The sequence below is a fragment of the Neophocaena asiaeorientalis genome, unplaced genomic scaffold, assembly GCF_003031525.2.
Source record: "Neophocaena asiaeorientalis asiaeorientalis breed wild unplaced genomic scaffold, Neophocaena_asiaeorientalis_V1.1 scaffold496, whole genome shotgun sequence".
Lineage (NCBI taxonomy): Eukaryota > Metazoa > Chordata > Mammalia > Artiodactyla > Phocoenidae > Neophocaena > Neophocaena asiaeorientalis.
The window spans coordinates 509588-535917 of NW_020174375.1; the positions used below are offsets into that span (position 1 = coordinate 509588).

Consider the following 26330-nt stretch of genomic DNA (forward strand, 5'->3'; position numbering starts at 1 on the left):
TGTACAGTTGCTTCTGGTGTTAGAGGTATCTTAAATTAGTTCCCTCCGATACTGAGCAGTATCTAATACTGGCACTGCCAGGGAGCTGGATCTGTTCATACTTGTGTGCTATATATAAAGGACTGGTAAGAACATACTTTTAAATGTTCTCACATTTTAAATGTGATAAATTTCAAACATACACAAAAGCAGAGAGGGTAGCATAAGACTGCCTATCACCCAGATCGAACAAATGTTGGGATTTCATCACACTAGTTTCATCTATTCCTTATATTCTTCTTAAGTTTTTATTGTTATGTGTTATAAAGCAAATCTCAGACGATACATCATTTTACCTTATCTATTTCTTACAAATACGGACATTTTCTTACCAAACCACGGTGCCATTAACATACCTAACAAAATTGCTTATTCCTTGGTAACACCTCATAATCAGTATGTCATCAAACTTCGTCAGTTGCCTCGACAATATCTTTATACAGCTGATACGTATGAATCAGCATTGATGTAACACCCACTCATTGTACTTGGTTGGTATGTCCCTCAAGTTCCTTTGATTCTAGAGCAGTACTTCCTTCCCACCCAGTTTTCCGTGCCACTGACTTATTGAAAAGATCAGGTCCGTTTTCTACAGAATATCTGACATTCTGGATTTTTGCTTTTGGTCCCTTGTGGGGGTCATTTGACTTCCTCTATCCTCCATGTTTTTGTAAACTGGAAGCTCTCCTTGAAGGCTTGATTACATTCAGGTTCAACTCTTTTGGCTCGGACGCTTCACAGGTGTTGCTGTGCACCTCATGTTACAACACATCAGGAAGCACACAACATCCCATTTTCTTAGCGATGCTAAGGTTAACCAGTGGGTTCATGTGGTACAGCCTGATTCCTCCATTTTGAGGTTCCCATTAACCTTTCATGTAATGGTTTCTTCCCTTGATGATCTTTGAATCATCAGTTTCTTTAGGGGTTATAAAAATTCTTTTCTATTTTTATTCCTTCCACAATTATTAGCTGAAATTCTTCAATAAAAAAAGAACTGTTCCTTTTCAACCATGGATATTTTGTTAACTATGAAGCAGTTCTTAGAGAGCAGGCAATACACTTAATTCTTCCTCTTTAATTGCAGAGTAATTTTCAGAGTAATGAGTTGATGCATGTTTGGCTGGCCAGTGGGTCAACTTTGATTTGTGTCAAGCCATGGCCTGTCAGATGGAGGAGGTGAAGTCTTCCAGCAGTTTCTGCTTACTGAAACATTAGTGGTAGAATGACATTAAAAAACTCTTCTTTTGGCTTATGCTAACAGGAATGAAATGCAAACCTTCTGAAAACCTGAATTCTATTAGACATCTTCTGATAATGTTTTCTGTTAACAGCTTTCAGAGAAGCTACTGAGTGAACATACAGTAGCTTCAGCCTAGTGTAATCTGACACTCATTGGGTAGAAAAACAGTACTTTGTGCTACTTAAACGCTCTCTGGAAGGCTTAGGGAGGGGAGGAAGGAAAATATTTGAGGAGATCAACTGGATGTTGTAGAATAAAAGTAGCGTCACCTGAGAAGGATTAAAGTTTCCTCAAAGCTTGACCTGAATGGCAGCCTGCCGCCTTGTATGTGTACCCCACACCCGTCAATGGCTCGGTTTTAGCTGTGTGGTCTTTAACTTGAAGGCATATGAAGAAAGGGTCTAGAGGTTATGTCTTCAGTGCAAAAGTGGCAGTAAAAGTTGTAAAAAAAAAAAAAAAAAAAAAATTCCTCCTACTTATTCTGCAGGTAGTTCTTGCTAATTACAGAAATCTTTCCTTTATCCATTTAAAACCCTAGCTCATTGCTACTAATTAAGTTACCGTTGATATTTGTTTCACCTGTTGAAAGATATCTATAACATCTACATTTAATAATTTTATTATTTAATAAAGTTGAATTCACACAAATGTCTGTTGGGAGAAGTAGATAAGAGCATGCTAGAAGTTTTGAACATAAACACATTTAGTACATGGCTCATGAAAACAAACCTGTTGCTAGAGAAATACAACCCAGTAGGTGTGTGCTCTTCTTAGAAGTAAAGTGCCTTTGCAGTGTTTTGTTTTGTTTTTTTAACATCTTTATTGGGGTATAATTGCTTTACAATGGTGTGTTAGTTTCTGCTTTATAACAAAGTGAATCAGTTATACATATACATATGTTCCCATATCTCTTCCCTCTTGTGTCTCCCTCCCTCCCACCCTCCCTTTGCAGTGTTTTTAAGAGCAGAAAGTATTGTGAGCTGAAGAAATTGGTTATCTTGCAAGTCGGGGAAAGAGAACTGGCAAGGCACCTAGCTGCTTCTACTAATGATCCTTGAGAATGACTTTTCCTTCCTTCAACCTGTACATTTTTAAGTGAGAAAACAAATGAGCTATATCCACTAATTAGGGCCAGTAGTTCATGTCCCATTTTTTCACTTAGTTTTGAAATGTATTTTGGTAATAAACCCTCATCTTGCTGAGATATTTAGGTGTTTTGTCTTGGAAGTAAGTGGTAAAGACTTTGCACTGTGTTCATATAAGTCATTGGTTTAAAAACCACTAACTGCAGAATTTTTTATGGATATAATTCCAACACTTATTGTTGAAAATTTGGAAAATAGAGAACAAAACAATGAAGAAAACAAAACTACCAATAATCTTCCCACTCAGCAGTAACCACTGTTAACATTTTGCTTTTTATCCTTCTAGATATTTCCACCCCTTGTACATAAATATAAGATTTTAAAACTTAATACATCATAAAGCACATATTTGTACCTATTTTAATGATATGTCTGCTTCATAAGTCATTGTTTACCATGACATTTTAAAATCCATTTCCTTATCATTGGGCAGATAAACATCTCAATATTAAGTTTTCAGTATTATTAATAATGCTGCTATGAACCTCCTTGTACTGTACATCTTTTCCCACATCTCTTTTCCTTAGGAATCATTCACCGAACTAGATATAATAATTAATATACTTTAACCATTACATTTATTGAGCACTTACTATGTGCCAATCATAGTTCTTTGTGCTACATATTACTTAATTCTCAAATGACCTTGTGAGGTAGGCTGTATTTTTCTTCCCATTTTATAAAGGAATAACCTGAGGCACAGGAGGGTAAGTAATTTGCCCAAAGTCACAGAACTACCAAGAACTAGTAAGTGGTAAAGCTGGAATTTCAGTCTAGGCATTTTGACTCAGCCATGCTCTTAGCCACCAAGATGGAGAGGTGAGGCTTTTGACCTTATTGCCAGTTGTTCTCCAGAATATGGTACTGATTCTTATTCTGTAGGTGGGACATGGTGTGCATATGGCCTTGAGCCTTTGATACTATATTTTAAAAAACATCTTGTTGGATTATTCCTGTTGAGAATAGAAAGAAGTATCTCCCTTACCCTCAAGAAGCTCACTATTTATATAGAAAAAAACATTCTCTTTCATTCCCCCCTGGCTTCATATAACATTAATATTCACTTAGTTGCATAAATCTTTATCCCTTTTTTTCCTCATCAATACCTATGATTTCTATACCTCTCTCCAGTATATTTTAAATCCTTCTTCTGCATCTATTGCCATTTTGTAGACCGGGTTATCACCATCTCCCTCCCAAACCACATTGGTATCCTTCCAACTGATCTCCCTGCAATCCATTCTCCAAAGGGCAGTCAGATCAATTGCTTATAAAACAAAATCTGGAGCATTTGATTCCGCCACATAAATGCTTTAGTTGGAGTTTCCAACCCAAACTCCTTACTCAGCCTGAAAGGCTATGTGTGACCTGGGCACTTTTTATTTCTCCAACCCTCCTTTTGTTATCTCAGTCCTACTGGCCTCTTCCTGTTTCTCAAACACTCTAAACTTTCCTGTCTCAGGACCTGTGCCTCTGCTGCTTACTCTGGCTAGAAAGCTCTTTTCCCATCCTCTTTGTGACGAGCTCCTTTCCAGATAACTGTATCTAAAGCAAATCATTTCTCTAGCTCTCCATTTTCTGCAGTTAAAGTATCAGGGCCAGGATAGGGTGAGGCAAGAGGGGCACCTATGGCACAAATCTAAGGCGTGTACTTGCCCAAGCCTGAGAGAGAGCGACTCCCTGCATTTCCACTGTCGGAGCCTTGCTCCCCTCACCCTAGCCCCAGCCCTACTCTATTATATCAACTATTTATTTCTTAAACACTGTAGAATTTTCTTGTCCCTTTGGTAGCTAACACTGCATATTCATCAAAACCCATTTCTTTTGCCTCTTGGGTGTGGCCATGGGCCTGAGTTTGTCATGGAAAATGTATAGAAGGGATGTTCTTACTGCTTCTAGACCTGTCCCCACAAACCTCCTGTGGAGGGTCTCTCTTTCTTCTTGAGTTGGCCAACTTGGTGCAGAGGATCTAACCCCTGCCTTCTCGGAGCCCCCAGGGGACATCAGGACCACCAGGTGAATGGAGCTTAGGTCCCTGAATGACTCCGTGGAAATCTCCCTACTGCACATCTGCACCTGACTCTGTGTCAGCAAGAAGCAAAACTCCTTTTGTGTTAAAGCCACTGAAACTCTGCCATTTGCAGCAACGTGGATGAATCTGGAGAGCATTATGCTAAGTGAAATAAGCCAGCCAGCCAGAGACAAATACTGCATGGGGTCACTTATATGTGGACTCTTCAAACAAACAAACAAACAAACAAAAAACCACGTCAAACTTATAGAAACAGAGCAGAAAAGTGGTTGCCAGTGGCTGTAGGGAGAAATTGGTAAAAGGGTTCAAATTTTCAGTTATAAGATAAATAAGGTCTAAGGGTCTAACATGTAATGTGACTATAGTTGATAACACTGTACTCTCTCATTGAGATTTGCTAGAGCTTAAATGTTCTCACCAAAAAAAAAAAAAAGTAAATGTGAGGAGGGATGGATGTGTTAATTAACTCGATGGGGGGAATCCTTTCACAATGTATACACATATCAAATCATCATATTGTATACTTTAAATATATTACAGGTTTGTCAATTATACCTCAATGAAGCTAGAAAAAAACCCAGAAAACAAAAACAGGCTAGCATTTCTTGCCTTAACTGATGCAGGCTCTCTTATCCACACCAGAGCTTTTGCAACATAAGCTCCAAAAGCGTGGTGACTTCGTTCGCATTGTATCTCTAGTGCCCACTACGGTGCTTAGACTGTGGGTATCAAAGAAAAACATTTTAACAAATAAATGCAGAACATCAATAGCAGTATACAGGAAATTCAAGACAGAATGCTAAAAGGAGGATACAGACGAGAAACGTCTTCTGGGTTCAGAGGGGAAGGAGTAGATGTTGCTCTAGGAAAAGATTTCATGAAAATGGAGACTTAACTCTTTTTTTTTTTTTTTTTTTTGCGGTACGCGGGCCTCTCATTGTCGTGGCCTCTCCCGTTGCGGAGCACAGGCTCCGGACGCGTAGGCTCAGCGGCCATGGCTCACGGGCCCAGCCGCTCCGCGGCGTGTGGGATCCTCCCGGACCGGGGCACGAACCCGTGTCCCCTGCATTGGCAGGCGGATTCTCAACCACTGTGCCACCAGGGAAGCCCGAGACTTAACTCCTAAACATAAGATTCACACTATTTATAAAGTGGTCCTTATATTTCTTAGTCACAGATGTTTTGGAAACATATCAAATGTACAGCACAGTGATTTCACATGAAATGTATAGAATTTAATACCAACAGCTTACATATTGGGCTATATCCAATCATTTTTATAGTTACAGGCCTATAACTGGAAAATATTGAAAATTTCTTGTCTTTATTTCTTACTGATTATGCCCAATATATGTTTGAACTTTTAAGAATTTAATGCAACGCAGAAGGAATGTCTGCTTTTATTACCGATACAGTGAAATTCCTTGATGTTCAAAGTTCAGTAGATTATTTTGCTTGCCTAATGATAGAAACGTTAGTTTGGGGATAGGATCTGGTGGCATTCCTTCTAGAAATGTCTATAGGCTCTAAGGAGAGGGCATTGTGGAGCATTGTACTGTTGATGATGGAAGGGTTTTTGTTCAAGATTAAGGATTTTTAGCCCTTTTAAGTAGAGAACCTGTTTTGATTTTCTGGGAAGTCTTGAGATTGTGGGCATGGAGAAGGATGGGTAAGAGTAGGGTGATTGCCGATACTGAAGTTTCCAGGCAGGTGGTGGGAGGAGGGGAAGGAGTTTTCTACCACTTGCTGTGGACACGTTTCCACAAAGAAGCCCACCCTGCAAGCCCCTGAGAACAGGATGAATTGATGGCAGCAGGTGGGTCAGGTTTTATGATCTATTAGAAGATTCAGGTATACAGGCTCTGTACCCTAGTTAAGACTAGAATGTTTAAAATCTGAGGGCTTTATTCCTACTTTTATTCTAAAGTCTCTGGCAAGGTTCACACTCTGGATGGAATGGCTGTGAGGGGCTCTTTGCCCGACCTGAATTAGCCCTGACAAGTAACTATTCACTGGCTCTGCCACGAACTCTGTGTGTGTGTGCAAGAATGTGTGTGTGTGAGAGACTGTGTGTGTATGAGTGGGTGTGTGGGAGAGTGTGTGTGTGAGACAGTGTGGGACAGTGTGTGGGGAAGAGTGTGTGTGAGTGTGAGTGAGAGTGTGTGCATGAGAGTGCATGAGTGTGTATATGAGAGTGTGTGAGAGACTGTGTGAGTGTGTGCGTGAGAGTGTGTGAGACTGTGGAGAGTGTGTGTGTATGAGAGTGTGTGAGAGTGTAAGAGTTTGTGTGTGTGTGTGAGAGGGTGTGTGTGTGTGTGTGAGAAAGTGAGAGAGAGAACTTAAATTCACCTTTTGACCAGACATCCTGCCTATTTAGAAACAAGATTTAGACTAAATAGTCCCAAGGGTCCTTCAAACAATGAAATTCATTTTTCTATTCTCCATTTGGTCCAAATATTTGCACCCCAAATTCTTCCATTTCTTAATTACTTTGTAACATTGTTCAGGTTATTTCTTCGCATCTCTCTGCCTCAGTTTTGCTGTTTGTAAAGAGAAGGTAATGGTAGTTACCTAGCTAATGATATATTTTTTAACGTCTTTATTGGAGTATAATTGCTTTACAATGTTGTGTTAGTTTCTGCTGTGTAACAAAGTGAATCAGCTATATGTATACATATATCCCCATATCCCCTCCCTCTTGCATCTCCCTCCCACCCTGCCTATCCCACCCCCCTAGTTGGTCACAAAGCACCCAGCTGATCTCCCTGTGCTGTGCAGCCTCTTCCCACTAGCTGTCTAGTTTACATTTGGTAGTGTATATATGTCCGTGTCACTCTCTCACTTTGTCCCAGTTTACCCTTCCCCCTCCCCGTGTCCTCAAGTCCATTCTCTACGTCTGTGTTCTTACTCCAGTCCTGCCCCTTGGTTCTTTAGAATCTTTTTTTTAGATTCCATATATATGTGTTGTTCGCTAATGATTTTGTTGTAAGAGTTAAACGGAGGGTCTATGTCAAGCCCTTGGAACAGAGCCTGGCACCAAGCAAGTGTGCAGAGACTGTTTGCTGCTGCTGATTATGTTTCCCCCTTGCTTACTCTGTGTGTCTTGTTGCTCATATTTCCTCCCATCCTACATCTCTAACAAATTCTCCATTCATGGTTTTGAAAAATTCCCTGAAATGGTGTCTTTATAAAATTAATTCTAATGAATATTAGAGGAATACATCCCTGTTGGAAGTTTGCTCAAAATCATAGGTAAGTTTGAATTTCTCAAAGGAAGCAGCTTTTTCTTTTAAACTGGCTGCTTTTGGTGAAGAACAGAAAATGTGCATGCTTAGAGATACCAAGCATTGCTAGCTAAAGTGCAAAGGTCACCTTTGAAAAAGTAGTTCAATAAAATCCCTAGGAATAAACCTACCTAAGGAGGTAAAAGACCTGTACTCAGGAAACTATAAGACTGATGAAAGAAATAAAAGAAGACACAAACAGATGGAGAGATATACCATGTTCTTGGACTGGAAGAATCAATACTGTGAGAATGACTATACTACCCAAAGTGATCTACAGATTCAGTGCAATCTGTATCAAATTACCAATGGCATTTTTCACAAAACTAGAACGAAAAATCTTAAAATTTGTATGGAGACACAAAAGACCCCGAATAGCCAAAACAATCCTGAGGGGGGGAAGAAAATGGAGCTGGAGGAATCAGACCCCCTGACTTCAGACTACAGTACAAAGCTGCAGTAATCAAGATAGTATGGTACTGGCACAAAAACAGAAATATAGGTCAATGGAACAGGATAGAAAGCCCAGAGATAAACCCATGCACCTGTGGTCAACTAATCTATGACAGAGGCGGCAAGGATATACAAAGGAGAAAAGACAGTCTCTTCAATAAGTGGTGCTGGGAAAACTGGACAGCTACATGTAAAAGAATAAAATTAGAACACTCCCTCACACCATACACAAAAATAAACTCGGATTAAAGACGTAAATGTAAGGCCAGACACTATACAACTCTTAGAGGAAAACATAGGAAGAACACTCTTGGACATAAATCACAGCAAGATCTTTTTTGACCCACCTACTACAGTAATGGAAATAAAAACAAAAGTAAACAAATGGGACCTAATGAAACTTAAAAGCTTTGCACAGCAAAGGAAACCATAAACAAGACAAAAAGACAATCCTCAGAATAGGAGAAAATATTTGCAAACAAATCAATGGACAAAGGATTAATCTCCAAAGTATACAAACAGTTCATGCAGCTCAATATCAGAAGAAACAAACAGCCCAATCAAAAACTGGGCAGAATGTGAAGACGACTATACTACCCAAAGCAATCTGCAAATTCAATGCAATCCCTATCAAACTACCAATGGCATTTTTCACAGAACTAGAGAAAAAAATTTCACAATTTGTACGGAAACACAAAAGACCCCAAATAGCCAAAGCAATCTTGAGAAAGAAAAACGGAGCTGGAGGAATCAGACTCCCTGACTTCAGACTATACTACAAAGCTACAGTAATCAAGACAGTATGGTACTGGCACAGAAACAGAAATATAGATCAGTCGAACAGGATAGGGGGCCCAGAGATAAACCCACACACATATGGTCACCTTACCTTTGATAAAGGAGGCGAGAATATACAATGGAGAAAAGACAGCCTCTTCAATAAGTGGTGCTGGGAAAACTGGAAAGCTACATGTAGAAGAATGAAATTAGAACACTCCCTAAAAGGGAGATGCAAGAGGGAGGGAATATTGGGATATGTGTATACATATAGCTGATTTACTTTGTTATACTGCAGAAACTAACCCACCATTGTAAAGCAATTATACTCCAATAAAGATGTTAAATAAAAAATGGGTGGAAGATCTAAATAGACATTTCTCCAAAGAAGACATACAGATGGCCCAGAGGCATGTGAAAGGATGCTCAACATCACTAATTATTGGAGAAATGCAAATCAAAACTACAATGAGGTATCACCTCACACCAGTTAGAATAGGCATCATCAGAAAATCTACAAACAAATGCTGGAGAGGGTGTGGAGAAAAGGAACCATATTGCACTGTTGGTGGGAATGTAAATTGATACAGCCACTATGGGGAACAGCATGGAAGTTCCTTAAAAAACCAGAAGTAGAACTACCATATGACCCAGCAATCCCACGACTGGGCATATACCCTGAGAAAACCATAATTCAAAAAGAGTCATGCTCTCCAGTGTTCATTGCAGCACTATTTACAATAGCCAGGTCATGGAAGAAACCTAAATTCCCATCGACAGACATTGGATGGATAAAGAAGATGTGGTACCTATATATAATGAAATATTACTCAGCCATAAAGAGGGACAAAATTTGGTCATTTGTAGAGATGTGGATGGACCTAGAGACTGTCAGACAGAGTGAAGTAAGTAATAAAGAGAAAAACAAATATTGTATATTGACGCATATTTGTGGAATCTAGAAAAATGGTACAGATGAACTGGTTTGCAAGGCAGAAGTAGAAACACACGTGTAGAGAACAAACATGGACACCAAGCGGGGAAAGGGAGCGTGGGATGAATTGGGAGACTAGGATTAACATATATACACTAATATGTATAAGATAGATAAATAATGAGAAACTGCTGTGTAGCACAGGGAACTCAACTCTACTGTAGAGTAGAAATGAATACAACATTGTAAAACAACTATACCCCAATAAAAACAGAAAAATAAAAAAGTAAGGAGTTCAGAGAAACATGTTAATCTAGAACCCGAAATCAGCATATGTTCTATTTCCTGGCTTTCTATATTATCCTGTTCCTGCTTGATCCAGTTTTTATACATAGGGTTTTCTTTTTCAGTATGAAAATGAGTCACATTAGAAATACTTCACCAGCTGAAAAAGCTAAAATTTTCCTTTTTATTTTAACATATAACTTGTACGTTTTAAAAGTTATACAAAAAACCAATATTTTAACATGTATATTGCTTAGTTTGATAAAGGTTACCAAAGAACTAGGATGGAAATGCCGAAGGAAAATACTTCAGTCAACTGAAGTTTTTTCTTTAATCCTGGTTGTGTATGTGATTTAAAAAAAAAAACAACCACATTTTGTTGAGATATAATTGCCATGTAAAAAGTTGTGCGTATTTACCATATACAATTAGATGAGTTTGGAGATAAGTATACTCCTGTGAAACCATCACCACCATCATGGCCATAGAGATAGATGTCACCTCCCAAAGTTTCCTCCCATCTCTTTATTATTATTATTATTAATTTTGTAGTAAGAACACTTAATGTAAGATCTACCCTCTTAGTAACTTTTAAGTATTCAGTGCAGTGCTGTTATCTATAAGCAGTGTGCTAACAATGGATTTCCAGAGCTTACTTATGTGCATGTGATTTGAATTCTTTGGCGATAGTTTACTAGAAAACCACTGGCTTATGAGTCAGGAGTCCTAGGTTGGAGTTCCTTCCGGCTGGGCATCAGCTCTCACTGTGACGAGTCCTTGAATCTTTCTGGGTGTCGTGTTCAAAGACTGAATCTGAGTACGTGAATGTTCCTCCACCTTTTGTCTCTAGAGACTTAACTCCCTGTCTGTCTTCATTTACTGGGATAATATTCAAATCTACTTAGTTCAGCTGTTCCACTTGTCCTTTCAAAATCACAGCCCTGATAAGACCAGGATTCTTCCATACTATTCTTGAAACATTCTTGCATTGCTATCTGTATTGACGAGGTTTTCAGGCGATAGGTAGTATCAATATTTTAAAAATTTCTTTTAAATCATTTGACATCTCTTAGTACTCATACTTTCTGTCCAGCAAAAGAAGCCAGTTCAAAAGAAAACTTAAATTTCTTTGCAGCCCTTTTTTTCTACTGATGGAGCCCCTCAACCCAAATCTTAACTGGGTGAAATCTGAAGTCTTTATATTGCCCCCAGCCCCCAAACTGCTTCTGCAATGTCCACTCTCAACTTGGTGACTGCCAGTGACATGTCTAGATTTATTTTATAGTAATAGGCTTCTATTTTAGTATTTAGATGAACTTAAAAAAATCAACTACCAGTTTTGCTTCTCTCCCTTAACATTTCAATGAGTTTTCTTTTTCTTCACCGAATGTGTTCTTGGAGGCCTTGTGGTGCAGTGGGGCTGGGGAAGCTTGCTTATTGCTGAAAGCCCCGCGGCGTTCTTCAGCTCTTGCACACATCCTTGCATGTGGTTTTGATTTTATGGTGTAAGAGGGTTCTTCACTTTTTGATTCATTTGTGGTATGTTGCTGTAGCCATCACTGTAATTAATCTCCTAAGAAGAAACCTGAAGGTTCGAGTCAGTAAAAGGGAACCCAGGAAAAGGCAGCTGAGCATGAGATTTTTTTTCCAGGTGATTCTTCTGTGCTTGGGATTGTAGATAACTTACTTTGCTCCCTGATCTCATGGAGTGTATTATGCTGCTGCTTCTCCTCCCTCCCGCTTCAGAGGGTGATGAGATGGGAACCAATTATCCAGCCTGGCCAACTTTCAGGTCCTGTTCAACATTTACCGGGTAGTGACAGCAGTTGTCCCTGGACACTGTTTCATTTATTCATGCTTGCAATTTATTTCTTTGCTTTGTTCATTCCAAATGGGATTTTATTAATGCCACCTTGTAACTTTTGTTACTTTAAAAATATATTTTTCACTTTTAATTTTGATAAACTGGAAATAATCAGAAACATAAGATTGGTAAAATACACATCTACATACCCACAGACTAAAATAAAAAGTTACCATTTTGCCATGTTTGCTTCATCAGTCTGTATATACATACTTTTGTTGCTAATTTTTAGTAGGGAAACTGGAGCTGTTTAGTTCGGTGCTATGAAAGAAGTGACCAATTATCCAAAAGGGTGGATTTTACTCTTGTATAAACTCTTCTTAAATTTAAGCATTATTCTGATTAACTGATCTATACCTCAAGTCCAAAATCTTATGAAAGCAAACATTCTAGCACTTAAATACATATAAGTAAAAGACAATTTGTTTTCATTGGAAGGACTTTTTCTGGGCTGTGGAAATTGTTTGAAAATGCAGTAGATATAAAACAAATATATCCTGGAAACACAAGTGGTTTGGAGGGTACTGAAGATTTCCCAATGTTGACTAACTGTAGTGGAAAAAGTAAAGCAGTGAGTGGTCTAGTATTTTTTTTTCTGAGATTATGGAATTATGTACATGATAGACATTTTAAAAAACTGTAATTCCCAGCTTGGGGTAAAAAAAAAAAAAAGAAAAAGAACGGGAGGAGCTTTATCTGTTCTTTCTAAACATTAGGGTTTTAAAGCTACAGTAAAGCTTAAGCTTATACTTACCTATGGAGAATAAGTCACTTTGGAAAGCCAAGATTCCAAGTAAATGAAAATGATTATTTTAAGTGTTGGAACTTAGAAAAACCGATGTACTTCTATCTTCCTGACTCCAGTAGATTTCCTGTAATTTCACTGTTTCTCTGTGACTGTTATTTCTAATTTTAACTGTTGAGTTATCGTGCGGCCTCATGTGGGATGTAGATGTGAATAGATGTTGATGGGTTAGCCCCACTCCCTTTCCTAGCAGCCCTGGAATTTGCTTTCTTAAAGTTCCTCAGGAATTTGCTTTCTTAAACTTTTCTTTCTCATAATTTGACATGTGGCATGTAAAGAGAGGCAGGGTACTTAATGGATAGCACCCTAGGGTCTAAGAAGACACACTCTGCGTGTCTTCTTCAAGTTGCTCCACCTCTCTGGGCCTGTTTTCCTATCTGTTAAATGGATGTTAAGAGTACCTGCCTCCTTAGGGTAATTGTGAGGACTATATAGAGATACCTAAAAAGTGCTTAACACAGTACGTTAGCACATAGTAAGGACAAAAAAGTTCTGGCTGTCATTAATTTTATGCAGAAATACTTAGCAAATACATAGAAGCAGTTCCCTTGTATATAGATACTTTCTTTTCACAATAAAGAAATCTTTAGGGTGTCAATCCCTTACCTCGTCCCATTACTTTGGGTGAATATTATAAGCACAGTGGACCACAGGCTTCCTCAATTGCATGCATTTTTTTTTTTTACATCTTTATTGGAGTATAATTGCTTTACAATGGTGTGTTAGTTTCTGCTTTATAACAAAGTGAATCAGTTATACGTATACATATGTTCCCATATCTCTTCCCTCTTGCATCTCCCTCCCTCCCACCCTCCCTATCCCACCCCTCTAGGTGGTCACAAAGCACCGAGCTGATCTCCCTGTGCAAGGTGGCTGCTTCCCAATTGCATGCACTTTTTAAAATTTTACCAAGTTATTCACCGAGTGAGAGGCAGCAACCTTTCAAGAATTTTCCTGAGGTGTTTTGAAGAGCACGTGTGGTGAAGTGTCCAAATTTTTTGTTGGTACTAGAATATAGCACATTTGCTGACAAAACGTGAGGTCACAAATTCCCCAAAGTTCCCCTTAGAATTCTTGGCATGGCCTCTGACATACGCAGTATTAAAGACTACAATTTAAATATTTATAATATGCAAAAATTTCAAATGGTGTTTTCTGGTACATGATTAAATTTCATATTCATTAGTAATATTTCATATCCTAGATAATGCCCATAGGTTATATTAAGTGATACTGAAGAGCAGGAAGGTGATTAAAACTGTTACCAGTTACTAGCCCTGCTTCTACTGGGTGACCGCTGGCAAGGAAATGGCTTTCTGGTTGTGGAGTCCTGCTAAATGCTCAGTCTCTAGGTCCCACTTTCTGATTCTGACTCATGTAGTTTCCAGTCTCCATCTTGGCCGTTTTCCTTTTTTCCTCTTCTCTTTTTTACCTTTCTTGACTTTTTTTTTTTCTCTCCAGACACTTGGAATCAACCGTTGTCCTTAAATGATTAGGATTATTTTTTCAATTATGTCTGCTGACTTGGTAAAAACTTAGTGTTTTGTCTGCACACCCAAATGGTTTATTTCTAGAAAGCCTGTTATGTGGGATTTCCCTTAATAATTGTATTGGGAGAGGGAACTGATAGGATGAATATTAAAATTTTTGTCCATTTCATGTATAATTTGGCAGAATTGCCTCAACACACCAGGCCAGACTTGAATTATGGGCTGGAAGCACACAGTGTTTCAGACCACTGGTGAGGCCATGCAGTTAAAGAGATGTATTTTGCAAACGATGCTTTTGTCTCTAGGTGCCAATTTTAACCCAAGAGAAAAGTTTACATGGCTGGATATAAGATTGTTCCTTCCCTAAAATAAGGGTGAAAAAAAAATGACCGGTGATCCTTTTCACTGCTTGTCTTGGTTCTGTTTATTTTTCTTCTTTACATCGTACTGTATTCCCATCTTACTGGTTTGGCTACCACTGAATAGACAATTTTCTTCCTTTCTAATCTTTCGAATAGTCTAAAAGAAGTATTTGTTCAGTGTTTCATGGTATATGTTGTGTGAGAAAAATCTATAATTGTTCTTGATTTGGACATTTCTCAAGGCAATCAAACCCCAGATAGTTTAGTCCAAGATAAATGATAGCACATTTTATCTTTGCATTTGTGAAATCTTATTATGCTGCTCTGCAAATGTATAAACGTTTTCTTTTCATAAGGCCCTAGGCCTAAATTATGGCTTCTCATTAACAAATGATTTCCATACTCTGTTACATGTGTGCAGGGGAGCCTTCTTCAAGCAGCTGCTGCCATCGTTCGCACTGTCTGGAAAAAGGGGTTATTTAGCGTTTAACTCTACCTGCTTTGGCTTTTTGCCTCTCCAAGAAAGAGGTGTTTCATGTGTTATAGAATATTTACTTATGTGAACCTGAGATACAGAGATTCTCCACTTTAGTGACCAAAGATGGCAAGGTAGGAAGGACAGATTAAAAACATAAGCTGTGTTTTATATTACACAGTTTAAGTCCAACCATATCTATATATCCTGGAGTGCCGACTCTATGGCAATCTGAGTGGAGTAAGCAGTTAGCAAATTGTTCACATGTTTTGCCCTGCAACTCACTTAAGCAGATGTAAGAAAAAGTCTTTTACTGTTTAAGATGTATATATCCGTGTAACATACATAGACAAGATGGCTATCTTCTAATGTCTAGAAGAGGTGAATGTGATTCACCTAAGCTTGTGTTGCAGCCGCATGTGGAACAGACATTTCTTCCCCCTACCCAATGCCCCCTCCCCACCAAAAAAGTTTTAACACTTACGAGTTTTGGTATTTTTGTGAATAGTAAATGAAACATACTTCTTTATAATCTCGAGTGTATCGTATTATATAATAAAGGGAGAAAGGAATTAATGTTCTTGAGAGTGTTTGGATTTTGAATCCAGGTGCCTAATACATGGGCTTTGTAGTCAAGAGAAACTTTTGTGTTTAAAATTAACCTTTTAATAGCTTTTTTAGAAATATAGATACTAGTGTTACTTCTTGACCTCTAAAATCAGAGTTTTTCCTTTCTTGACCACTTCCTAAATATTCATAGTTTTCTTTCTGGACCGCAGAATCAGTGACAGTTTGTAAACCCACTTTAGAATTGTGGCATAATCATTGGGACATATCGGCTTTTCACGGGACATGGATTCATTAAGCAAAGGTCTTTTGAGTTCCTGCTGGGTGTCAGGCATTGTGCTAGAAATGATTATTCGTCAGAGAGTAAAAACATTGCTTTTGTATTAAAAATTTTAGTGGAAAACTGAACATTTTTTCCCCTCTGAAGTTGCTATTGATGACAATTCAAATGCAGTTCTATCCACGTAACATCCCTGAAAATTCCTGGTTATCGCGGGCTTCCCTGGTGGCGCAGTGGTTGAGCGTCTGCCTGCCGGTGCAGGGGACACGGGTTCGTGCCCCGGTCCGGGAGGATCCCACATGCCGCGGAGCGGCTGGGCCCGTGAGCCATGGCCGCTGGGCCTGCGCATCCGGAGCCTGTGCTCTGCTGTGGGAGAGGCCACAGCGGTGAGAGACCCGTGTACCGCAAAGAAAAATTCCTGGTTATCAAAACAACGTTTTGTACAAGTGGTTCTTTCATTTCACTTTTCTCTGAAGCATCCTTGCCTCTCAGGGACTCCCTTGCTCTCCTTGTCCCTGTTGGGATGGCCCTGGCTGGGCTGCAGAGCTTTCAGATGCCTTTGCTTCTTGACTGGTTATCACAGTTATGAAGTTCAGCCAAGATGTCATGGGTATCTCTTTAACTTTCTTTCAAATTAAACGTGGAATGAGAGAATGTTGGCATGCTTCAGGGTGAGAGGTGCTAAGACTGTCTTTTGTTTTTTTTCCAAGATGGTACTTTTTTTTCCCCCCCCAAAGTATTGTGGTAAAATGTATAACCAAATAAAAATAACTATTCTCCTATTTAGCAAAAAGAGTAGTATAATGTGTTGTAGACACAACTTTAGAAATCCTTTCTTTCATTCCTTAATAGGAATAAAATATTAATTATTTGGCACCATTAGAAAAACAGAGCAGATGAAACATAATCCGTACCTTGCTGGAGTGAGAAGAGACCTCCACTGCAGTCTGTCAACCCACTGCCCAGATCTCTCTCTAAGGCTTAGACAAGAAGGGTTTTACAATGCAGAATTCTCAAGTGACGAAGCATTAACATTACAGGTAACATTACAGAGCAAGCATTTTCGTCAAAGCAAACTCCCCACTACAAATGGAGTGCCCTCACCCTTGAGGTTTAAAAGCCCCACTTATCGAGGCACTTGCGGTCATGCATTCTCTCTTATCTTCCTCTGTCCTTTATCCACAGTTGGCGGGAGGCCGTTTTCACTTCTCACAGCCTCTGTCTGAGACGGTTCAACGCCCCCTCCCTCTGGTGGCGATAGCTACCGTTCATTTTTGTTGCTGCGCCCGCAGTACACCTTGGCCGCATGCTTCACAAGCATTCGTCGTTTCATTCACTCCTTGCATCGCCACATGCAGTTGGAACGGATTTTGGAAACTCGCAGACTAGAAGTTTAAGAGAGCAAAGAGGCGAGACGAGAAGCTCTTAAAGCTCACATGTGATGGAACCGGGATCGGAAGCTGGGCCTGGCTCCAAACAAAGCGTTTGATCCCCTGCCCCGATTTCCCAGTTTCGTGCTGCCTCCCAGTCTGCCAGTTTCATGCTTCCTTCACCTGTTAACCATCATTGTTGCCCTAGACGCAAAGCTTATCCTGCACCCACTGCTAGTCTAGTAATCACCTTTAAGAACTCAGATCCTTCACTTTCCCATGCTCCCCACTTTGTCACTTTGGTTCCCTAGGTGTCAGGAGAAAGCTATGTTAAGGACAAAGTTGCTTCTATTTCTTTACAATGACTCCTTCAAGAACTCAACATTTAATGAGCACCAGTACTGAACTGTAAGGAAATCTGTGTTGCGAGCCGTACTGCCTCTTTTCTAGAGTCTTCCTCTTGTGGAAGACCCACCCCCCTTTTCCTGATTTCCCTGGAAAAGGAAGGTCTGCTTCTCATTTCTCTGTGCTTCATCTTCGCCATTGTTTCTGACCACAGTTATTTAGCAGTCTCCTTCTTTGTAGTCTGCTATGTCCATTTCTACTGCTTTCCCCTCATTATCACCAATCTGTAGACATTCAGGATCTTCCTTCACTATCTTCTATTAGCTTCTTCAAACTTGGGTCATAGAGGGTTCCTTTAAATTCAGCACCAGTATGGTGACCCATGAGAGTGTGTCCTTGATCTCATTTTCTCCTCAATTACCTGTTGAAGTGACTGCATCTCAAAACCCTTCTAATTCCTAGTTCTCAAGTTTGTATTTTGCATACAATTTATATGGTTTGACCTTTCCTTACCATCAATTAATTAAACTTGTTCTTTGGTAGTCACAGGTCCCTAAATTTCATTTTTTGTGGGCAATTATCAACATATCGGTAAACTCAGAAATCTGACTGAACTTATTATGGTCATTGTCTTAGTTCATTTGGATTGCTATAATAGAATATCATAGATAGGCTGGCTTATAAACAACAATAATTTATTTCTCATAGTTCTGGACGCTGGAAGTCTGAGGTCAGGGTGCCAGCATGGTCAGGTTTGGTGAGGATCTTCTTCCACGTTGCAGACAGCCATTTTCTTTTTGTTTTGTTTTTTTTTGTTTTTTTTTGTTTTTTTGCGGTACGCGGGCCTCTCACTGTTGTGGCCTCTCCCGTTGCAGAGCACAGGCTCCGGATGCGCAGGCTCAGCGGCCATGGCTCAGAGGCCCAGCCGCTCCGCGGCATGTGGGATCTTCCCGGACCAGGGCACGAATCCGTGTCCCCTGCATCGGCAGGCGGACTCTCAACCACTGCGCCACCAGGGAAGCCCCCATTTTCTTTTTGTATCCTCACATGAAGGAGAGGGGGCTAGCTAAGTCTCTGACACTTATAAAGGCGCAAATCCTATTCTTGGGGGCTTCACCCTTATGAACTAATAACCTCCCCAAAGCTCCACCTTCAAATACTATCCCATTGGGATTAGAGTTTCAACATATGAATTCTGGGGGACACAAACATTCAGTCCCTAACAATCATCTCCAGACTGCTGTCTTTAGTATCCTAAGCTTTTCCCCTTTGACCTTTTGTGATGTGAATCTCATGCTGCTAAGGGGGATTTGGTATGCATTTTGCCCACAAGTGGGATTTACTACTCTATGGAAACCCTTTTCATCACTTCTCTAGGACTCTTTATTGCATTCTCTTTGACAGTGACTTTTCCAAATGTTTTTTCTACAATCTTGATCATTATTCCATGAAGTCCCTTATCACTCAGATAACAACCTTGCCACTTAATTTGCTTAGAAACATCAAAGCTATCCTCTGAGAATTCACTAATCTTTTCTCTCATTTTCACCATATTGTGCCCCCCCGTTACATACCCTGCATACCCTACTCCTCTTAAAAACGTCTTTTAAAAACGTCCCCTATCCTTTTACATTTATTTTTTCCTATTTCAGCTGAAGTGGGGCCTGTCGCCTCTACTTGTACTTTTGCTCCTATATTCCCTTTTCTGAGCTTTTCTCATATAGGATCTGTTTCATTTGTATCTTTTATCTCACATTCCTTGACACTGTCTACTCTTACTGTCAAAAGTCTTTAGGTATCTTCCATATTACATGTAAAATAAAAAAATCCTTTGATTCTACAATCCTTAGAATGTTCCCTTTCTGCTTTTGCCATTTCTTTCATTGTTCAACTTCTTAGGGAAAAATCATTTGCAATCCCCATAGGATTTTTCTTCCCTGCCACACATTCAGGGTTTATCTAAAATATTGTAAGGAAACAAAACCTGATTTTAGTTCATGCTTTGGGGCTCTCCTCCTAAACTGCTTGATAACTTTAAAATCTCTCTGTAGACCAGCCCTGTGCTTTCATTTGCATGCCGGAGAGCTCCATTTTCATGGCCAACTTGCCCTAAAAGTGAATTCTCTGTACCTCCTCCCCCAGCCAAAACTAAACCAACGACACCCACAACTTCACTCACCTTGCTCATCACGGACTTTGCTGTTGTTTTTAGTGATACCTCAATTCTCTTCCCCAGGTTGAAAATTTTGAGTACATCTTCAACTATTCTCTCTCCTTCAGATCTCCACACTCATCTATCATCAAGACTTGTTAGTTTCGGTTCATAATGAATCAAGTCCAAATTTTGGCTTGCCAGTACTCTGTCCCAAGTCAATATTTTAGTCACGATTATTGCAAAAGTCTCTTAACTGATTTTTCTCTCTGTTAATCACCCCTCTCCCTCTAAGTTTTACTCATCAGGCTGGATTCATATTTCTGTTACTACTCTTTGATCATGTCTTTTTCCTGCTCAGATTTTTAGGAACTTCTCAGTGCCTGGAGGCTAATTTTCTTGCTTAGTGTGATATTCCACGTTCTGTTTGGTCTGGACCCAACCTACCTCTTCAGCTGTCTTCTGAGACCATTAGGCGTTTACTCTATGCTTCAGCTGAACTGCAGGACTGATTGTTCCCATGCATTTTCTCACATGGGTTTTTTTCTTTTTTCTGTCGAAAATGCCTTTATTTCCCCTTACCTCCCTTCTGTTTGAAGTCCAGCCCATCAGACCCAGTTCAGATGGATTCAGTGATCATCCCAGTTGAGAAGTTAGTGGATTAAAGCAGGAAATTTCAATACGTATGTTTATAACACTTACTGCCTGTTAGTAGGGTAGGTGATCGAATGCCTCTTCATGCAGCCCTTTTGATTGGATGGTTTCCAAGGGCTTCAATTATGTCTTCTTTTCTCCAATTCCTCAGAGCCTTCTAGCAACAGGTGCTCAGTATTATTTTCTTGATTAATCCCTTGTTTACACTATTTGTTATTTGGCCAACAGTGATAAAGGGTAAATGTGCTTGGGAGCTTGGTAGTCACTGGGACTCTGAAGGTTGATGGGAGGTGAGAGGAGCTGGGCTGGCCAGTGTGGAGACTGCATGATGAGCTCAGACCTCTTCACTACCAACTATTTCTTTTCCTTCAGAAAGGAAGCTTATGATAAACAGTCTTTCAAACACTTATTTTATTCGTTTTTAAATACACAGGAAAACACACTTGAAGCACTAAAGCCAGGCTGCCTGGGTTTGCATCCTGGCTTTGTCACTTCGTGGCTGAATGACCTTGGGCAACATAGCCTCTTCAGTGCTTTACTTTCACTCTCTGTATAATTAGAATAATAACATATTCATAACGTTTTTATAAATATTCAATGAGTTAATGAATATAAAGCATATTAAACAATACGGCACATAGAGTATTCCCAAATGCTGTCAATTAATATTACTATTGAGCAATGAGGGAATTGCTGCCAGAAAAAGATATATTAGAATTTGTCTCTAATTTATTTGCCAGATTCTAAAAATGCTATGATTTTAGCACATGAGGTTAAGTACCCTTAAGGTCTAGAAACTCTTAAGATATGGAGCATAGTGAAAGAGAGAATGAATGGAAATGTCAGGAAAAATTAAGCAGTCTAGCCTCGTATTTGTTTGGTAGTCATAGACACCAAGGGACTGAGCAACTGACTTAATTACTTAAGCCATTCTAGAACATGGATGATTATTTATGTGATACCTAGTTGACACTGAGCAAAGCATTGATCCAGTACTTCCAAGGTGCTGGTAGCATGAAGATGAATAACACATGGCTTTTGTTTTGAGGATGCTCAGATTTATGACTTAAATAACTACAGCTCAATGTTAAAGTGCTATGGACACAGGTGTATACAATGTGCCCTAGACTTCTATGCCTCCTCTTGACAGAGGAGGGTGTCAGAGGAGCTGAGTCTTGAAAGTGGTCAGACTTTTACAGAGGGGACAGAGCAACTCTTTTGCTATAGATTTTAGCACATTTTAGTAATGTGAGGTGGGATTTTTTTTGTTTTGTTTGCTTTACCAGGATCTGTGGAGACAGCAAAGTGCCAGTGGTGGTTTACCTGATATGAAGGGAATGCTAATTGTACCAAATATTCTGGGTTTTTTTTGTTGTTAAATAAAATATCTTTGAATTTAACGCAAACTTTTAAAAAAGTGGCTTTTTAATACTTGGAGGACAGTATGCACAGATTCGCAGGATGCCCTTGTATCTCTATCTTTGTAATATATTTAACAAAATCAAGAAAAAGTTTTCCATATCAGGCAGTCCATGGATAGACATGGTCTGTGGTTCCTACACCTGACAATGGTGAGAATAATCTGGGGAACATTTAATGATGTGGGAGCCTGGGCCCCCCTCCAGATAAACTGAAACAGACTCTCTGAGGAAAAGCTCAGACTCTGCTGCATCCAGGAATCACAGATGTTTAAGCACCACAGGAGAAACCAGTGCTCACTGTAAGCTTGTGCTGTTGACATGGCAACTACTCATTGTGTCTGTGATACTCATTTATACTCAGAAGTGAGATGAAACACAGTAAGAAGACAGATTTGGAACTCACCAGGAAGTATCATGAAATCTCTGACTTTGATTTATCTGGTGCCTTACTTGTCCTAAGAAGCAGCTACAAGAGGCAGTAATTTGAAGATAACAATATAATTCAGAAAAGATAGATTTCTAAAGTTCTCTTGCTACTGCCAGATACTCAGGTAATCATTTGGTCTTTTGTGTCCATCATATTATTTTCTTGGAAAAGGATCTAATCTTGTCCCCGCCCCCCCTTTTTTTTTTTGTCTTCCTACTGAGCAATGGTCAAAACTTGGAAGGTGTGTTTACCTGGAAGGAGTTTTCAATAGGTTTCAATTATTTAACATAAAACACATACACGTTCTGGTTGGGGGAGAAGCAAAATAGTGCTTGGGGGAAAAGTTGCTAATTTCGTTCAAAACATGAAGAAAATAACACTTGGCTTCTGTGTAGGAGTCTGCTTGGTCATGTGAGGTTATCGCAAGATTAAGTGTTCTGTGTGCACGTGCACATCTTTTCTAGACTTCCTGTTTAGGACATTTCCCACAATAACCTTCACGTGGCTTTGGCCATAGCCTGGTCACAGCAAATCTTCCTCTGCTTTGTTGCTACAGTGGCCCAGCACCCTCTCCGCTGGGCCACTGCAATCATTATTCTGAGTCGTACATAAAGCAGAAAAATGAACATTAAAATTTTTTTATTATGAATTTTTTCTGTCAAACCACAAATAGGGGATACCCCCCATATTCATCACTCAGATTCAACATTTATTAAGAATATATATATATATATATTCTATATATGCTTCATCTGTCCTTTTTATTTTGTACCTGATATTTTAAATCAAATCTCAGATATCATGTATTTTACCTTAACATACTTCATCATTTATCTATAAAATGAGGTTATTTTATAACCACTATACCGTTTCCAGAGTTAGCAAAATTAACAATAATTCTTCAGCATCATTTAGTACCTACCACAACCAAATTTCGCAGATTGTCTCAAAAATGGCTTTTTATAGGTTGTTTATTTGAATTGGGAACCTAGTTCGGGAAAAGGACATTTTTAAGGGTGGTACTTAAGACATGCGTAAAGAATGTTTTATTCCTGGTGTAATTAGAACAAGTGGGGGAAAAACCCAGAACCTCATGGGATTTCTTAAGTATTTTGTGGCAGGAGCTAATGCTTTCTCTAAATTTTCTGTCCTTAAGGAGCACTGTGATCTATCCCCTGAGAGTGAACGACTCAAGGCAATTTTTAAACACTGTAAACCACAGTTTCTGGTTTAATGAGAGATTACTTTTCACATTGCATTCCATGTTGGTGCAGATACAGTGATTTCATGTTCTAAAGTTAGTCCTGCAATTACCATTTTGATTGCTCTTAGAAAAATGCACACGAAGAATACTGTGACTCAGCGAAGGGTGTTGCCAGGGGGTTGTCATTTTTAGCTCTCCAATTATGATGGAATTGCATAAAGAATGTTCAAGTTAGTGCTGCGTTTTTCTGCCCCCCATGCCTTTCTTTCCGCACACCAGCACCAGCACCAAGCGCATCCAGCCTCCTTTTCTTCATCTTGTTGTTGTTGTTTAAAGATTAACAAGCGTCTGAGAATCACAGTATACAGGTGAATGGTAATACAGGTACTCTAGCGAGAGCTGCGTCTTAATAAGAAGTAAGCTTTCTGTTCCCTTGCAATTACAAAGATTTGCAAGACTATACTTAAAGGAAATAATCAGAGAGTCCAAAGAAGTCTTAATTTTGAGCACAACTTGAAGTTCATGTGGTACCTCAGTCCGTGAAGTACTTTATTGCAAACATGTGAAGGGACACTGAGTTGGTGAGACATGGCACCTGCCTTCCAGGCATGACTGTCTTCTGAGGGGGATGGAAGTGGGGCTTGGAGAAGACTAGTGTTTTGGAGGGGAAGGAAGCTGGCATCAGGGAGGCTACCTAGACATTCTTGCTGTAATCTTAGCACTAGTTAATTAGAACTGGACAAGGGTCCTAGCATTGGGTGACAAGAAGAGATGCTAGAAAGGTTTAGAAGTATCCTTTCAACTGGTGACTTATTAGATCTGAGGAATGAAAGAATGGGGTGACTAAGAATTTGTGCCACAGTACACAATAAAAGATATTTACTATGTTTCTGAAAAGAAACATGAAAATTGGTAGGGGAAGGTTAATTTTTTTTTTTTTTTTTTTTTAAATTTCAATACCTTCACTTTGAAAGCATAGGCAACCAAGAGGAAATGTGCCCTGTATCTCTAGGAAATGTGGCCAGGACACAGGATAGAGATGGAAACTACTGATCAACCCTCATGTAATAGAGACTGTATTGAGGTGTTAGTGATAAAAATTTAAGATTGTCTGTCCTCAAGTAGTTCATAATTTATCAGGAATGAAGATGAACGGGCAGGTACTCCGAGGGATAGACCACATGTGAACTATGTAATTATTAAATATTTATGATTATAGTTAGGCCTACATGTGGTAAAACCAGTAGATGTTGGGGTTTTTTTTTCTGTAAATTCCTCTCTACTTTTCTTTCCTGTTTTTGTTTTCCTTTAAAAAAAAATCTTAATTTTAGAGTTAGGACAAGAGTGTGCAAAGTGTTTTACTGAAGTTGTTGAAAAGGTGGGAGTGCGGCCAGAACTTACATTCGTACTATCTGCCTGTGGTCTAGTCATCGTTCCTGGGCTGGGGCCACCTCCCATACAAGCTGTGTGTGGGTGCACGGGGTGACAACCTCTCCTCCGTCCCCTCCCACCCTCTGGCCTCTGCCAATCTAAGCCACCATCGTAGCTTCTGGGCCAACCGGGTTGAGTGACGGGTGGGGCACCAATTCTATTTTATCCGATCACCTTTCTTCTCTTCTATTAGTGCCAGAAAGTGGAGAAGCTAGTTACTGTCTACAAAAGACAGCAAATAACTTTTGCAGCTTGATGGGTCTCTTGATTCAAGGTTACTTTTTTCCCCTCTTCCATTAACAGAGAGAGTGGAAAAATGTGGAAACAATGTCTGTTAACCAAAGGTTTCATCTTTAGTAATCCCAGTGTCAGTAAATATTTTTACATTTTCACTCGTGGATGATCTTGAATTTTTAATATATAAAATTATGGTCTTTTATTCTCTGATTTTTATGTCAGTTCTTATTCTCACTCAGGTGACACTTAATACCTGTATTCCTCTTGTTCTGAAAGGGCATTTGCAAACATAAAAGATTTGGTCTCTTTTAAAATGGATTGACAGTCTACTCCCTATTTTTCAAAGTGTGTGGTGTTTTTAATAATCAGTAATAAACATTACAATTTATTTTTTCAAGTTGGTAGCATAATAAGGCCGTTTAGTTACACCACAAGAAAAGAAAGCTTATAATGGACTCCACCTGTTTACGCTTACTGCTTCCTGAGTCAAGTTTTCTGCACCATGTAACAGTGATCCATTAGTGATGCAAGATCTTTGGGATATTTTAAGTACCCTCTTTATAGCCATTATTTGAAGAAAGATTAATCTGGTGGTAGGTTCAAGCCTATAACACCATGACCTCTAAAGAGACTGGTTCAAGTTATGCTTGTTCCAGTTTGGAAATGTAACTTAGATGCATGTCCTGTGAGATACAAGAATAATTTAACAATACAATTGGTCGTGTCTGAAAGAACTCAATAAGTGGGAAACACTAATTCTCTCTCTGGTAGCATAAAGAGTTATCTCGATCCTCAAAAGATACTAACACAGGTGTATAATCATCAGTGGCTAAGTGCTTGCCAATTCTTCAGGTACCCCATGCAAGGATTTCAGTGGAAGATACACTTGATGAAAAGTATCCCATTGTTATACTGTATCTTTAGAAGGAAGAAAACATTGACAGAAATGTGAAAAGAGAACCATTTCATAGCAAGGAATGGCTCTCCTTGTTAATTCTTAAAAACATAACTGATCTTCCTCAGAGTTCTTTTTTTTTTTTTTTTTTTTTTTTTG

The 26330-nt window shown here is 39.2% G+C and overlaps 1 protein-coding gene across 3 annotated transcripts in view; it reads left to right on the plus strand.

The window, feature by feature from the left end:
• Positions 1-26330, plus strand: part of RSPO2 (R-spondin 2) — a 158026-nt gene that overhangs the window by 13872 nt on the left and 117824 nt on the right. Inside the window, exon 2 of one of the 3 annotated variants that reach the window (XM_024756327.1) lies at positions 6850-6866. The exons of the other annotated variants lie outside the window; for them this stretch is intronic. Coding sequence (XP_024612095.1) covers positions 6850-6866 — 17 coding nt within the window. The remainder of the gene's footprint in view (positions 1-6849; positions 6867-26330) is intronic. 3 annotated transcript variants of the gene reach the window in all.